Below are 17,451 nucleotides of genomic sequence, written 5' to 3' on the forward strand. Positions count from 1 at the left end.
GAAAAGGGGGGAAATCTCCAGAGAGGAATTCAAACATATAGCCAGCACGTGTAGAGACAAAGTCAGAAAAGCTAAAGCACAGAATGAACTCAGGCTCGCCAGAGAGGTTAAAAGCAACAAAAAGGGCTTTTATGGGTATGTCCGTAGCAAAAGGAAAAACAAGGAAACAGTGGGGTCACTCAGAGGAGAAGATGGTGAAATGCAAACAGGGGACAGAGAAAGGGCAGAACTCCTCAATGCCTTCTTTGCCTCTGTCTTCTCCAAGAAAGAAAACAACGCCCGACCTGAAGAATATGGAGCAGATGATTCAGCAGGGGAAACACAGCCCAGAATAAGTAAGGAGGTAGTACAAGAATACTTGGCTAGTTTAGATGTATTCAAGTCTCCAGGGCCAGATGAACTACATCCAAGAGTATTAAAAGAACTGGCAGAGGTGATTTCAGAACCACTGGCAATAATCTTTGAAAATTCCTGGAGAACAGGCGAAGTTCCAGCAGACTGGAGGAGGGCAAATGTTGTCCCTATTTTCAAAAAGGGGAAAAGAGAGGACCCAAACAATTACCGCCCAGTCAGCCTGACATCAATACCAGGAAAGATTCTAGAGCAGATCATTAAGCAAACAGTCTGTGAGCACCTAGAAAGAAACTCTGTGATCACTAAAAGTCAGCATGGGTTCCTGAAAAATAAGTCATGTCAGACTAATCTGATCTCATTTTTTGACAGAATTACAAGCCTGGTAGATGAAGGGAACGCTGTGGATGTAGCCTATCTTGATTTCAGCAAGGCCTTTGACAAGGTGCCCCATGATATTCTTGTAAAGAAGCTGGTAAAATGTGGGCTAGACAATGCTACCATTCAGTGGATTTGTAGCTGGATTACTGACCGAACCCAAAGGGTGCTCATCAATGGCTCCTCCTCATCCTGGAGAGTAGTGACTAGTGGGGTGCCACAGGGTTCTGTCTTGGGCCCAGTCTTGTTCAACATCTTTATCAATGACTTGGATGATGGGCTTGAGGGAATCCTGAGCAAGTTTGCAGATGACACCAAGTTGGGAGGGGTGGCTAACACCCCAGAGGACAGGATCACACTTCAGAATGACCTTAACAGATTAGACAACTGGGCCAAAGCAAACAAGATGAATTTTAACAAGGAGAAATGTAAAGTACTACATTTGGGCAAAAAAAATGAAAGGCACAAATACAGGATGGGAGACACCTGGCTTGAGAGCAGTACATGTGAAAAGGATCTAGGAGTTTTGGTTGACCACAAACTTGACATGAGTCAGCAGTGTGATGCAGCAGCTAAAAAAGCCAATGCAATTCTGGGCTGCATCAATAGGAGTATAGCATCTAGATCAAGGGAAGTAATAGTACCACTGTATTCTGCTCTGGTCAGACCTCACCTGGAGTATTGTGTCCAGTTCTGGGCACCACAGTTCAAGAAGGATACTGATAAGCTGGAACGTGTCCAGAAGAGGGCAACCAAAATGGTCAAAGGCCTGGAAACGATGCCTTATGAGGAACGGCTTAGGGAGCTGGGTATGTTTAGCCTGGAGAAGAGAAGGTTAAGGGGTGATATGATAACCATGTTCAAATATATAAAAGGATGTCATATAAAGGAGGGAGAAAGGTTGTTTTCTGCTGCTCCAGAGAAGCGGACACGGAGCAACGGATTCAAACTACAAGAAAGAAGATTCCACCTAAACATTAGGAAGAACTTCCTGACAGTAAGAGCTGTTCGGCAGTGGAATTTGCTGCCAAGGAGTGTGGTGGAGTCTCCTTCTTTGGAGGTCTTTAAGCAGAAGCTTGACAGCCATCTGTCAGGAATGCTTTGATGGTGTTTCCTGCTTGGCAGGGGGTTGGACTGGATGGCCCTTGTGGTCTCTTCCAACTCTATGATTCTATGATTCTATGATTCTATGAATTTATTGCCAGAGAGGTGAAGTAAAAAATGTGACAGCTGGTACAAAAGCAAACCTATGTACAACAACTGAGGCAGGATCAATGATGATTAATTTTGGAACAACAAAGCAGCTGTCAACAGAACAGGCTGTTCTCTAATTATTTCTATGTGGCAATAATGACTCATCAGCATGATAAAATATGAACAAAGTTCTTCCTTGTAAATATCAATCCCCAGTTTACTTATTTGTCCTTCATACCAACATAGCAACATAGCCCTGGCTTTTCTTAAGCTTCTCAATTGTGCCACAGGTCAACAGGTGAAGAACTTTTCCTGTGATGGCCCCTGGGGAATGGAATTTACCTCAGCGCATATTTCACCACCTCTACAAGGAGCATTGACAACAGCAGGACTGCTTTTCTGCCTTCAGAATTATTCAGGGTGACTTAACATAGCTACCAGAAGAATGCTATCTTAATGAGAGTATATAATTGCTACATTCCAAAGCACTTCCTTCCCAATCAGCAGCAATTTCTCCTTTGTAGCATTTTTAAAAAGTATTGAGTGTTTTTCTTGTCCAGAAATATTTCAAGTTTTTACACCAAACCGTTCTCTTTTATACCACAAAGTTCTGTTTGCACACAGCTGCCGGCCTTGGAAGAAATAACTGCTTTGCGGGCGGCACCCATAGTAAGGTGCTTACAAAGACTTAAAAACACATTCATTTTCTCAGGCTCACTGGTCCATTTTAGATATTGTGTATAATCCCTGACAATGCTCATTGACGGTACCTGGTTTAATTTTATGTATATATTAATACTTATTTGATATGTTTGAAAGTTTTTAACATTTAAGGATTGAAATTTTATTCTGTAAAATACTTCAGGATCCTTGAATGGGAAGTGGTCTATAACTCATTTCAAGAAATAAAACCTATTATGCTGGTCATTGACAGTATCAGTGAAAATCTTATTTGAATAAATAAAACTGAGAGCACACTATTTATTTATTTACCTACCATCTTTTTGGGTATAACACAAAGATAGAAAGCTTTTGTACACTAATAAAGGTAAAGGGACCCCTGACCATTAGGTCCAGTCGTGACCGACTCTGGGGCTGCGCGCTCATCTCGCATTATTGGCCGAGGGAGCCGGCGTATAGCTTCCAGGTTATGTGGCCAGCATGACAAAGCCACTTCTGGCGAACCAGAGCAGCACATGGAAATGCCGTTTACCTTCCCGCTGTAGCGGTTCCTATTTATCTACTTGCATTTTGAAGTGCTTTCGAACTGCTAGGTTGGCAGGAGCTGGGACCGAGCAACAGGAGCTCACCCCATCACAGGGATTCGAACCGCCAACCTTCTGATCAGCAAGCCCTAGGCTCAGTGGTTTAACCACAGTGCCACCTGGGTCCCTTAGTACACTAATAAAATATGTTAAAAAATTAATCAATCGATTAAAATAATAAAATAAAGTGTGGCATGAAAACTACAACATTAATAAAAGCAGGGGCTTTCACCCCATCTGGAGGAAGGTGGAAGTTCCTACAGGGCTATCCTGCAAGTAGTTTAAATAACTAGGCAAAAATATATTTAGGTTAAATAAGTAATATAATTTGTTGGGATTAATGACAATGCTCAGGGATGGTGGGAATTGTAGTCCCAAACATCTGGAGGGCCAGAGTTGGCTATGCCTGCCATAAACCCTTGATTATAAACACTTGCATGCATAATGCCATTTTGGGATTATTCCTTCTACACTAGACTTTCCCTCAGTAACGACTCTATTTGCTCATTCACTTACAGTGTGGTGTAGTGGTTAAGAGCGGTGGACTCCTAATCTGGTGAACTGGGTTTGATTCCCAGCTCCTCCACAAGCAGCTGCTGGGTGACCTTGGGCTAGTCACACTTCTCTGAAGTCTCTCAGCCTCACTCATCTCACAGAGTGTTTGTTGTTGGGGAGGAAGGGAAAGCAGATTGTTAGCCGCTTTGAGACTCCTTGGTAGTGATAAAGCGGGATATCAAATCCAAACTCTTCTTCTTCTTCCTCTTCTTATGACTGAGATTATTAATTCCAAAATACAGCATTATTACAATTTCCTCATTGTTGCATTTTATGGGGTTGGTGGCGCAGTGACATTTAGAGCTTCTGTCGCTGAGAATAACAGCATAAATCTTTCAGAAGTGAACTGATAAAAAGGTCTATTGTCTCACCAGGTATGAAGTGGTGGTTGGTTAGGTATGTAAGCCTGCCTTTCTACCTGCCTGCCCATCAGTCATTTGTTTTACTGCCCTTCCCTTGCTCTGCAGTGAAACTGTCAATTGGTGTTGGCAAAGTCCTGTAGGTTTGTTTGCTTTTTAAATTAACACATTGCTAAGTGCACCAGTGCTGGTGCACTCAGATATCCTTTTCAAGGAAAAAAGGAACATCTTAAGAAGACACACCCAAATCTCTCCGCCCCTTCAAAGAACAGGACTAATGGTGGATACAGGGAGAATATGGTGGACAGATAGTGTAAAGGTTCAGTGCGTCTGGCAATTAACCAAAAGATTGGTGGTTTGAGCCCACCCAGGGACAGCTGTGGGCAGCCTGGGGCAGCACGCATGCCCTGCGCCTGAGGGAGGTGCCAGCTGCACACGGGGGCACCACGGGGCCTCCGAGGAGTCTGTCTGCCTCCTCCTGCTCAACTGCTATACAGCTGAGGGGGAGGCAACAGGAGGACTGTTTGGGGGCAGGGCAGAGCCTGTGGGCACTCAAGCCACCACATCACTCCCAGGAGAGATGCGTGGCTCAGGCACACTGCAGACCCCGTGGTGAGTGCCGCTCACCATTTTGTCACCCTCCCCTCAGTGGGGACACCCGGGGCAGACTGCACCTACCGCAGCCCCCTTGCTATGCCCCTGGTTGTGGGCAGGATTCCAAAATTGCAGGGGGTCGGACTAGATGACTCTCAGGGTTCCTTCCAACTCTACAATTCTATGATTCTATGAAGTTTCCCTAGCTACTATTGCAAGGGGAAGCTTTAAGGATTTGCTTCCCCCTTAAGGGGCATTGGAAGAGCTTGGGGATTCCCCCCTCCCCAGTTTTGTCCTAGCTGTCAAAAATTTACCCTTCTTGGGCTTTGATTGCCTCCCCTACAACTGACTCGCTGATATTTATTAGTGCTGACATGGAGGCAACAGGTGATGGAAGAACTTGCCTTAAGGTTTCATTGTACTGCTTCTGGAATGAACTGAATCTCTTGCACCTTACTTTTTACACAGACAACAGCCACTGTCACCATTCTGCCCAGATAATGGGAAGGGGGTGGGAGGCCACTGCCAGGAGCAGTCTTCAAACAGCTGAGGCATCATGCAATACCTGGATAGCTTCCTCCAGACTGAGGTGAAGTGAAGGGAGTTGGAAAATTCCAGATATTAGTGAAATTGGCATGGCCTTTTATTATCTGTAGATTGGGCATTTTAAATATATTTCCTTCCCCTGTTCTTAATGTATCCATGGTTTTTTGTTTTTGTTAGGTTGTAAGTCACTTTGGGTTGCCTTAGGCAAGATAAAGTGACTAACAGATTGATTAAATAATGATGATGATGATAATATTGTCTTTCCTCCCTCTGCATTGTCAGTTTCACCAAGGAGCTCTCCACTGACATTTGAAAACAATCACTTTCCTGGTCCTCCCAAACTGTTTCCTATATAGAACATTCCTTCCCCTAAATAGGCATAGAACAAAGAGGAGGAATTGGTAAAGGAGCCTAATTATACTAATTCAAATACCTCAGGAGTGGGACTGCTAAGAGAGTGGGTAACTGCTGAAAAGTGCCCCTCACTCATGAACCAAAGTATTAGGCTGAGAAGGGTGCTGGGCTGTGTCAAAAGTATTTAACTGTAACATAACTACTGTACTGGTAAGTAACGGTAATAACTAAGTAAAGGAATGAGAGTGAAGTCACAGAAACCAAGTTAAGCACCTATTCCAGAAACCTTAGCATCTACTTGAACTGCAGAGAAGCTGTACATTTATTACTTTGTTTTAATGCCTGCAGTATCTTTAGTGTAATTAAAAAGTTACAGTGGTACCTCGACTTACGAATGACTCGACAACTGAATTTTTTGACTCATGAATGGGGGTAATGGCCGCGCGCTTACGAATGTCTTGACATCCGGAAAAAGCCGCGGCGGTTTTAGATAGGGATTTTTCGACTTACGAATTTTTAGATAGGGTTGCTTCGCCTTACGAATTTTTCCGTTTTCAATGCATTCCTATGGGAAATCGCGTTTCCAATGGTGTTTTTCGACTTACGAATTTTTTGACTTATGAAGGTGCCTTCGGGGTGGATTAAATTCGTAAGTTGAGGCACCACTGTAACTGGTTTCCGAAAGAACACAAGTCTTGACCCATCTTTGTTTCACCAACTTATTTTTGTAAATAAAACTTTTCCTCTTTTCCTCTAAATTACTAAGTTTTCCCTCACATAAGACCCCTACAAGACAGCCTGTGGTAAATTGTAGAAATTTGTTTAATTGGCATACTGTGCGGTGGGTCCGCTATATTTGAGGATAGTTAGCCGGGTGAGCCCACTACATTGGTGGTTAGCCATGGGATCCACTACACCCCCTCCTCCACAAACACATTTAAAAGGGCATAGAGCCAAAAGCCAGGTTATAGAGAAATTTTCTTGTCTGGCACCTAAAGATATGTAATGGAGGTACCAGGCGAGCCTTCCTGGGGAAGACATGCTGCAAACTGGGAGTCATAACAGAAAGAGCCCATTTTCATGTTGCCATCCCCTGCACCTCTCGTGAAGGGCCCCAAATGATGGTTGCAGGGTCCGGATTGGTTCATATCCTTGAGATATTGTGGTCTTGAGCTGATTTATAGGTCAAAACCAGCACTTACAGAACTTTTCATGCTGGTGACACACTTTTTAGACTTGCATCATTTCACAACACAGTTATTCAGTTTTACTAGCAAACCAGAGGACCCGTTCTCAGCCCCGGGAGGAGAGCAGGGAGCATTTTCATGACACACCTACACACTGTAGCTTATACACTGACATGTCAGGACACACAGTTTGGAAAGCTCTGATGTAGATGTTAAACAACATAGAGGACTGCTAGGTGAGCACAAAAAAGGGAATAAAATTCTGTTGTCATCTAGAAGCAAAGTATAATTGATAGAAATTCCTCTCTTCCTTTAGCTGCAGATACAATTTGATTTGAGATACAGGTGCTCCTTTCAAGGCAGATGGGCAAACTGAATTTTAGTTAATCAAAGTTTTTCAAGTGCTTTAAAGGTGTTTGACCTGTAGGGAAATTTCTCTCTCTGATATGCTGCCATAAATGTCTGTTTGAACTAACCAATTCGTTATTCAGTGATAATTATCATTTAGTTCTAAGCATAGGTACATTTTATTTTATAAGATTTGATAGCACTGAAGGCTCTAATAGTCCAGTGTTATGAGCATTGGCAACCTGTTAGGAAATGAGGTTTTTCAGTATCTTAAATCTAGACAGTGAGATAAGCTGAACTTTGAAGGTGTTTCCCTTCAAAAGCATCAATCAATTTTGATTAAAATTTAATACAGTAGGTTATTGGGGGGGGGAGGCATGCTCTCTTGCTGTTGCTGTTTTCCTTACAGCATGTTTTGCACTTTTGAAATGCTACGGCCCACATGGAATACAAGTAAGTATTAGCACAGTTACAGATTCATTAGATAGCACAGCTTGATGTTGACGGTAGAAATGAAGATCTCAAAGATAACCGTCAAATCATTACAAATGAAAGGGCTGTCTGGGTTCCTCTAATAAAAAGAAAACAAATTACCATGACAGGTTTTGTTAGGCTTGTATAGGATAAATCCTGGATGGCATAAAACTCTACAGTAAAGCAGAATTACCAGGGTTGCATGTAGGGAAGAACTCAAGAAGACAGTTATATATAATACACATATTTTAAAACAAAATTTCATGAAAAGCCTCTCTTTTTTAAAAAATTTTTTTATTTACGATAGGTTCCAACAAATACATATGAAAATGGAAAACTTTCCAGCCGAGATACGAAATCAAAATATAAAATACATCCACTTGTAAATACCCCATGTCCCCCCTCCCCTCCCCTTCCCCAACCCCCCCTTTCCTTTCTCACTCTCACAAGTTGAATGCAATAAACAATATATTTTTACTATAGCCAAATATCTGTGTAGTTTTTTCTTTTATTTTTTTCTCTTCAGTGAGAATAGGAAAAGAAGGAGAGCCTATTCGATGTCATCTGTACTTAAATTTAATTCACCTGACGGACTTCCTGTCAATTCCTGATGTATATCTTTGCTTTAAAAGTGAACGTAGATAACACAGTATAGATCTCTGTAGCAATTATCTAATACATTCTTACCTCCTAATGTACCAAAGTTCAATTCTAGATCTTATCTTTTTCCAGTATTCTTCAAATTCAGTCGAATGCTAACATAGGCAGTGTACCTTTGCTGTACTTTTGAACATATAACTTATACCTTTCCTAGTTTTCTGCAAATTTTGTTTTGATTTGCCCCTCAGACTATTTGTTAGGTAAGCCATTTCTGCCAATTCTTGCAGTTTGCCCTGTCACTCCATTACTGTAGGGACCTCGTTTCCTTCCATCCTTTAGCGACCAATAGCCTTGCCGCAGCTGTTGCATATAGGAATATTTCTTCCTTGAATTTGGTATATCTTCTCCAACAATGCTTAGTAAGAATGCCTCTGGTCTTTTTTGAAATGTTATTCCTAACATTTCTTTGATTTCGTCATAGATTAAACCCCGAAATATTTTGATCTTCCCACAAGTCCACCACATGTGGTATAGATCACCATTACTCCCCCCACACCTCCAGTACGTATTTGCTAAATTTTTATATATCTTTGCGAGTCTAGAGGGAGTTAGGTACCATCGATGTTGTATTTTTAACATATTCTCTCTGATGTTATAGCTCATATTTGTTTTCCACAGGTGTTCCCAGTCGGCCATCATAATGGGGCGTCCAATGTCTTGCGCCCTTCTTATCATATTAACTTTAACCGCTTCCTCCATCACTTCAAATTCTAGGAGGAGCCTATACATTCTCAATATTATTTTTGTTTTATTATTTATTAATTCCGTTTCCATTTTGATGGTTGTTTTTCAAATCCTATTTTTTGTCTTCTTTAAACATGTTGTATGTTTGGTAATATTCCAACCAAGTTGAAAAATAATTTCTCACCTCTTCATATTTTTTAATTCTTATTTGGCCGTCGACTTCTGTCAATAAGTTGTTATATGTTGTCCAACACCCTTTCATGTTTTTTTTTAACTGTGACTGCTTCTAAGGGGGATAACCATCTCGGTGTCTTAGGTTCTAAAAATCGTCTGTATTTTCCCCATACCTTGAATAAGGAGTATCGTATTATATAGTTAGTGAAACCTTTGTGGGCCTTATTCTTCCCATAGTTTAAATACGCATGCCACCCAAATCGGGTGTCATGCCCTTCTAAGTCCAATAGGTCCGTATTGTTTAGGAGGAACCATTCCTTTAACCAAGACAGGCATACGGCTTCATAATATATCTTTGATGTTCTCTTCATCCCTGATCTTTTTACATAGGATTTCCACTGCAAGCGGTGAGAGGGGACACCCCTGTCTTACTCCTTTGATAATTTCACACTCTTGTGTTATAGATCCATTTATTAAGATTTTTGCATTTTGTTTTGTGTATATTGCTTGTATGCTATTGTTGTATTGTTCCCCAAACTCCATTTGGTGCAGTATACCTGTCATAAATTTCCATGAAACCCTATCAAAGGCTTTCTCTGCATCTACCGCCATTAAGGAGGCCGGTTTGTCAATTCATAAATCTAAATATTCCAAAAGATTGATTATTATTCTTGTGTTATTCTTTATGTGTCTGCCGGGGAGGAAGCCTGCTGGGTCTCCATGAATAATTTCTTTCTAAATTTTCTTAGTTCTTTCTGCCAATATATACGCGTATAATTTATAATCATTGTTTAAGAGGGCTATAGGTCTGTAGTTTGTTATTTCTTTTTGGTCTTTACCTTGTTTCGGTATTACTGTAATATAGCTGTCTCTCCATGAATCTGGCATTACTCCATTTAACTGTGCATTGTTCATGATGTTCTTCAGAGGTTCAAAGAGTACATCCTCTAATTTTTTGTAGTGTATCGCCGGGAAGCCATCCGGCCCCGGTGACTTTCCTACCTTAGCTTCTTTTATAGCATTTTGAACCTCAAATGCTGTAATAAGGGCATTCAATATTTCTCTTTGTTCCTTCTTAAGTTTTGGGAGGCCATTTTGGTCTAGATACTCTTGTATCTCGTCTGTTGTTTCTTTCCCTTCTTTATATAGTTCTCTATAAAAAATCCCCAAATCTATTTTCGATCTCCTTGGGGTCGTTTATAATTTTATCGTCAACTCTTAATCATTTAATTAATCTTTCACATTCTTTAACTGCCAAGCTAGTACCTTACCTGGTATGTTAGCTAATTCGAAGTTTCTTTGTTTCATTAATTTTAATTTCCACTCTATTTCTTCACTTATTAACATCGAATATTGTGATTGTAAAATTTTAATATTTCTTTTTATTTCCACATTGTCTGGCTTGTTATATAATTCCCTTTCATTCTTTCTAATTTGTTCTATCACATCTTGTTTCTTTTTTCCCTTCTGCCTCCTTTGAATTGAGTTCTGCTGTATAAAGAAGCCCCTAAGAACCGCTTTGCTAGCGTCCCAATCCACATTTAAGTCCATTTCCTTTGTAATATTAAATTTAAAGAATTCAATTAATGTCTTTTTAGCTTTTTCTAGTATTTTTTCATCTTTTAAGAGGGACTCATTCAGCCTCCATCTTGTTGTTGTTTTCCTATTCCATTTTAACCATACGATAACTGGATTGTGGTCTGATAATGTTTTGGGTTGAATTTCAGATTTGAAGATTTTTAAAGTCAAATCTTTAGATAGCCAAATGACGTCTATTCTTCCAGCTGACTTTTTTGGGTAGGAGAAAAATGTGAATTCTTTTTTAAATGGATTTTGATTCCTCCATGCATCTTCTAGATATAATATTTCTATTAATCGGAAAAAGGTTACTGGTAATTTCATTTGTGCCCCCCCCCCCCACTCTTCACTGATCTATCCAATTCCGGTGCTACTACTCCATTTTGATCTCTTAAGAGGATCATCTTCTCTCTCACATTGTCTATTAATTTCCTTTCTAGGGTTTGGTAGAACTCACTTTTCTTTTCATTAGGTGCGTATATGCCAATTACAATGATCCTTTCTCCTTGTACGGTTATTTCAATTGTTACCACCCTACCTTGCGTATCCTTATAAATCATTTTTGGCTCTAATTGGGGTTTGGCATAAATTACCACTCCTCTTTTCTTAGTTTTATCTGAAGATACAAAATCTATTCCTAAGCTCTTATTGGACAAAATTATTGAATGTTTTTCCGTAACATGTGTTTCCTGAAAGCATATCAAATCAAATTTTTTCTTCTTAAGTACATGCTCCACCGTATTTTTTTCCCCATTCAGTCCATTAACATTCCAAGTAACAATTTTAAAATCCATTAGGTACTTTATTAGTCTGGCTTATGATAAACTACTTATAGAACCTTTAAAATTTCCCTTACAATCAGGCAAGTAAAAAACACAATTGCATTAGTTCTTTAGACTTTGCAGTCTTCTTATCCCTTATTTCTATTCTTCTTCTTTCTCTGATTGATTTCCATTATCCTCCGCCCTTCCACCCAGCTGTCTTTTACCTCCCAGTTGGTCTCTATATTTTCTCCAGAACTTATCGGCATCTCCCCATGAGTTGAAGCTTCTTCTTTTCCCTTTGAAGAAAAATGATATTCCCCCTGGGAATTTCCATCTATGAACTATCAATTTCTCTCTTAATGCTTCTACCAATGGTTTGTATTTCTCTCTTTTTTTCAGCAATCTGACCGGGATAATTTTGTGTATAAAGTTACTTACCGCCTGGATTTTTAATTTTTTTCTTGCTGCAAGTTTGTAAAATTTGATGTCTAATTTCCATATTTCTAAAAGTTACCAGACAGTCCCCAGGGCACTTATTCGCTCTAGCAACACTTGATCTAGTTCTAAATGCTCTTTCTACGTTCTGAGCCATCTCTTGTTGATCTAAGCCATTTTGCTAATTCAATAACTATTTTTTGTTCTATCTGTTCATCTTGTTCTTCAGGTATTGATCTAAATCTTAACTCTTTCTCCCTTCTATGCATCTCAATCATTGAGATTGCATCCAGGACTGCTTCATGTGTATCCCCTCATTTCCACTATCTCTTTCTTTATTTTTTCTGTTTCCCCCTTGCGTTCTCTACACTCCTTCTGTACCCTCCTTACCCCTTTTCTTTGAGATTGTTTTTCCCTTCAAATCTTGTTCCGTTTTTGTCACTTCCAAATTTTTTCCCACTAAGTCATTGAATTTGTCTGTTAAATCAGTCACCATTTTAACATATTCATCCATTTTTGTTCCCATCATGTCCAATTTCTGATCAGTAGTCCCGGCCTTTTCATTCAGCTCTTCGATTTTCTTTCCCATCATATCCAGTTTTTGGTCCATGGTTTTGGTATTGTCATTCAGCTCTTTCCTCATTTCTAATAAGTCTCTTTTCAAACCCAAAATCAATTCTTTCATGTCTAAATTCATTTCAACTTCTTGAGTTGAGTTCCTTCTGCTGAGATTGGAGCTGGTCATCAAGATGGTTGAATTTGCTAATTTCTTATTTGGATTAGACATATCAAGTCCAGTTTCTATTATGTATACAATCTTCAAATGTCTTTTTCCCTTTTCCCTTTGCTGCAAAAAAAGCTTTATTTTTGTGTTTGTCCCTTGCACCTAGGTGCTTTATTTTAGTATGTCTGCAGCATTTGCATTAGATTTAATATATTTTCAGCTTGGGGGGAGGGAGTCTCTCATATATTTGAAGTCATCGCAAAGGTTGAGAATTTTAATTTCGTCCTTCAGGTGGCAGTGTTGTCTCTTAGTTTCCTTCTCTCTCTATTTCTTTTCTAGTTCCTTCCCCTCTTTTATAATTCTGTACCCAGTATCTGCAGTCAATGAGGTTTCTTAAAGCAACATGGTTTTGTTACAATGACTCAGCAGTGCACTCAAGCTTGTTCCTCGGTGTTCATTGATACTTTTATTGCTTTTTAAGAAGGTGGCTATCTCAGGACTATAGCTCTTATTATTGGTTTCAGCTTGTTCCTTGAAGCCATCCAGAGAGTGGTAAATTTAGCGTTCACAAACTCTTCTCCCCACTGGGCTTTGATTTGTTGTCTTTCCTCAGGGTTTGGGGCGGCGGTTAATTCCTTATCCGTTCAACATTATTTTCCAGGCCTTTTTCCTTTTTCATTCTTTGAATCCCCTTCCCTCCGTTATTTCAGGTTCAAGTTCCAATTCAATATTACCAATATTATTTTGTCTATACATACCCCTTGCCAATTTAAACAAGGTACCTGAGCCTATAGTTCTTTTTTCTTTTGGCTAAGGGTTTTTTTTTGGGGGGGGGTACAGTTTTCTAAATACTTCAGGGTTGACCCCCTCTTTCCCCTTGCGTTCAATATTTGTCCGCTGTCTGCTGTTCGCTCCATTCACCTCTATTGTCCCGGTTCCAATTTCCTCTAGTTTCTTTAAGGGGCGGATCGTCCCCATCCCTTTCTATGTCCTTTTTTTTGTTTTGTTTAGAAAAAAGAATTTCCAAAGGGAACTGCACCAACCTTGTAAGCAGGCAGCGAGCTTCTTATTTTATCGGAGGCTGTGCCACTGGTCTGCTCCAGAAATCAGGGTTCTCGCCACGGGGAGGAGTTCGCTATAGCGGTGTCTGTGATCTCCCTCTGGACCTGGCGGTCCTTTGCGGAGACCCTTCCAGCGCCCCGCAACTCCTTATAGGGCAGGGATTTCTCCCTCTACTTTTTGGGGGGGGGGGTTGAAGCCTCAAAACCCCCGTTTTACCCACCGGTGAATGCGCTTCTCCCGGAGCTTCTCCCGTCCCTGCCATCTTCCACTTTCCCACTGTGTACTTTCAGAAGTTTTCCAAGAGATTTTGACCTTGTCTGCTGGAATATTAGACATAGGTAATCAGTCCTACATCTCACACTGCAGTGTAGGGATTGCCTGCCTCAGCCTGATGGCCTGGGGGCAGGTTTGGGCAGCAAGCAATTTTTTTAATATCTGCTGTTCCCCATATCCTACACCCCCTTCTTACCACAAAAGGCAAGCTTGGTGCCCAGCTGCACCTCCATGCTGAGTCATGGCATGAAGTTTTCCTGCTTAATTTTCCTCCTATCTAAATCCTGGGAATAGCACAGTTCTAACACACACACAACTATTCATTGGTGAACCATCCCACCAGGATCAAGCAGAGATGAGTCTGAGCCTTGAATTGACCTGTCAATGTAGGGAGGTTTCAGACATCAATGTAGGCAACAGGGAAGATACAGCAAGAGGAGGAAATAAATATGAGGGTATACAACAGGTAACATGTAAAGCTGATTGATGTATTTCTTTAACCTATCACTACTGAAGAAATTCAAATTATTAACAGTTAATAAAAAGTCACCCCAAATGAGGTTTTTGATTCACCAAGAGAAAAGTAATGCCCATGCAAACACATCTCTGATAACACTACAAAATAGAATGGAACATTTCAACTACTATTTCAGTTGAAATGATAAGTTTGGTGCCCGTCCTTCTTAAACAAGACTAAATTGATATATGGTACTGAACATCTTCTGTTTGCACACAACTTCATTTAACACAAGTATAAATATAAGTCTGACCATAACAAGTTAATACTAAAGTCATTTGTTCAATGCCTGCTATTGTTTTCATGATTCAGCTACTCATATTTATGATATGCAGACAAATGTACCTTCTCTTGTAAGATCCAGCTTTTGTCTGAGAAGATAGTTTAGTATGGCACTTAGGCTTATATAGCATTGATGGCCCATTATGTTCCAGTTCATGCTGCTCAGGATATTAATTGCCTCATGTATCTCATTCTGATGAATATATTCCTGGATGATTTCTACAAGGCCAAGCTGCCCTCTTGGCATGACACCTGTCAGAGGAAACAACAAAATTGTGGACAAAGTTAGTGCTTTCCAACAGTGGCATACAATAAGGATCGTATACATTGGTGGCTTTGTGCTAGAATGAAGCACTACTTCTCAGTGCTACAATTAAGCACTACTTCTCAGCTAATGCAGGGCTCTTTATTTTCACCTACCCCTCTGTGACAAAGAGGCATTTTCTCCCATTCTACTTCCCAGTTAGGCTAGAGTAGAAGAAACTACACCAGAAGACATTTCATAGCTATAAAAATGCCTGAGAATAGACAGAGTCTCTATTAGGGAACCTGCAATGCTTCAAGGCCTATTGGTTATGTACCTTAACAGAAAAGCACTTGTGACATCAGCTCCTGGGGAAACCATCAAGGCCTGAGAGAACAGTTAACGCAGACTCTCTCCCAGCTTCCCAGGGGCCTACGTGAAGACCTCTATGCCCCAAGGGAAGGCATCCCGGTCAGGGAGATTATTGTCATCAGTTCCCAGATAGACTTTTGCTGTTCCATTTTTAACTTCTTCTTTTTAAAGTATTCTAAAATTGTAAACTGCCTTTGGTGCAAGAGGCAGCATATAAATGCAATTGTTTCATTGCCCTCAGCTCCGGTGAAAACCACGGGGCTGTCCGGGCTCCATGCAATTGGAGAGGGTGCCTTGGAGCCAGACAGTCAATAGCCCTGGTTAACTCTGCATTCCACCACCAGGCCAGCAGGGAATCAGCTGAAAGGCCATCAACATGGGATAAAACATCCCTTACCACTCTCTGGAAACCATTTGGATCCATTATGTGGCGGGGGCGGACCATCTGAATTGTCCCACCTCCCTGCAGATGGGAAGGGTCGTGGAGAAGTCCAGTTACACCAGGAAGTGATCCGACCATGGTACTTTTTTTGTTTCACTTTTACTAAGTGTCAGATCACCCACATCCATAGAGGTGAACACCAGGTCTAAGACATGTCCACGACTATGAGTTGGCCTAAACCTATTCAGGGACAGCCCCATGGAGGCCATGGTTTCCACGAAGTCCTGAGCGACCCCTTATAAGGTCGTGTTGGCATGGATGTCAAAATCCCTTAGGACAACCAAACTATGTGTATCCAGGAGAGCATCTGCCATGACCTGAAGAAACTTGGGCAGGGAATCCTTGGTGCAGCAGGGAGGTCAGTATACTAAAAGGAATTCCGTACTGGCCCTATTGCCCAACGTCCAGAGCATGCAATCAGAAAACTGGGTCTTCCCAATAGGACGCCTAGTGCAAGCTAATGACTTCCTAAAAATCACTGCAACCCCCTCTCCCCGCCCATATGACCTGGGTTGCTGTGCATAAGAGAAACCTGGTGGACAAGCAGCAGCAAGAACAGGCCCGCCTGCTTCATCCAACCAAGTCTCTGGTACACATGCTTCTTAAATAATCATTACATTTTATTAGATCTAGAGTTACGTTAGTTTTAGCTACCAAAGCTATAAAACTATGCATTAAAAGGTCAAGAGAAAGAACATCCGAATGCTCTCCTAGATATATTTTGGAGGATATTTTTATATTGTATTTTAGCTAATGAACAAGATGAGCCGGGGCAACAATATCTCAAGCAGTATTGATTTGATGGAAACCCACACAACAAATTTTAGTATGTGATAACTTTTAACCATGGAGGTAAGCATCTTCCCATTTGGGTTCTTGACTTCTCTTGGGTGGTACATTTCCAAGTGACCTACTTCGGTAAAAAAAAAAAAAAAGGTGACAGCCAACTCACTGCCTAATTGATTTAGGAACAGTACCCAGGGAGATGGTCCAATTAAGTTTACAAGCTGGCAATTAGCAGAAAGGCCTCTAAATCCCTGTGCTGAGAGCCTGTTTGTCTGAGAAAAAACACAAATGTGCTAGAGATAGGAAAAGGAAAGCTGTGCTTTCTGGAAAGCTGTTGTGAGTAGGAGCCACAGGGGAGAACTGTGGAGAACAAGGTGCAGAGTGCCTTCTGTTTTGACAGGTAACTGGATAATTTAGAGGCATTTAAAAATAGACAACATGTATGAATACATCAAATAATTGTTTTAATTATATAATTCCATGTATATGTCTGCAACTATTAAACACACTACTGGACAAAATGTCTCAGGATATCTAGAAGGGTTTCCGCCCTCTATTTAATAGCTTTATTGGGTAACAAGGACAATTTACAAAAAAATATAAATGTGACTAAATCTGCACCTATGTTTGATTGTAAATTGTTGATAGTTAATTTGCAATTGGAATGTGTCTATGCGTCTAATTGCAGTTGCAATGTGAACAGACTTCAATTATTTCCTATGCATGACTATTTCCTCTAATATCTCACTCTTTCATCTTCTGAAAAGCATAAATGTCAGATTTAGTTTAAAAAAATGGATTTGAACTTATTTAGCATAATAGAATGAATAGCATAATGGTGCTGGAGGA

At 40.5% G+C, this 17,451-nt stretch overlaps 1 protein-coding gene across 13 annotated transcripts in view; it reads right to left on the reverse strand.

Annotated features, from left to right (window-relative positions):
* The window catches only part of WDPCP (WD repeat containing planar cell polarity effector), a 215,590-nt gene that overhangs the window by 92,023 nt on the left and 106,116 nt on the right, over positions 1-17,451 (reverse strand). For all 13 annotated transcript variants that reach the window (XR_009557270.1, XR_009557269.1, XR_009557271.1 and 10 more), the window contains exon 11: positions 14,822-15,010. Coding sequence is in view for 7 of the 13 variants with exons in the window: in XM_035110455.2 (XP_034966346.2) it covers positions 14,822-15,010 (189 nt within the window). In the remaining 6 variants the exon portion in view is untranslated. The remainder of the gene's footprint in view (positions 1-14,821; positions 15,011-17,451) is intronic.

Source organism: Zootoca vivipara, chromosome 3, assembly GCF_963506605.1.
Source record: "Zootoca vivipara chromosome 3, rZooViv1.1, whole genome shotgun sequence".
NCBI classification, from domain to species: Eukaryota; Metazoa; Chordata; class Lepidosauria; order Squamata; family Lacertidae; genus Zootoca; species Zootoca vivipara.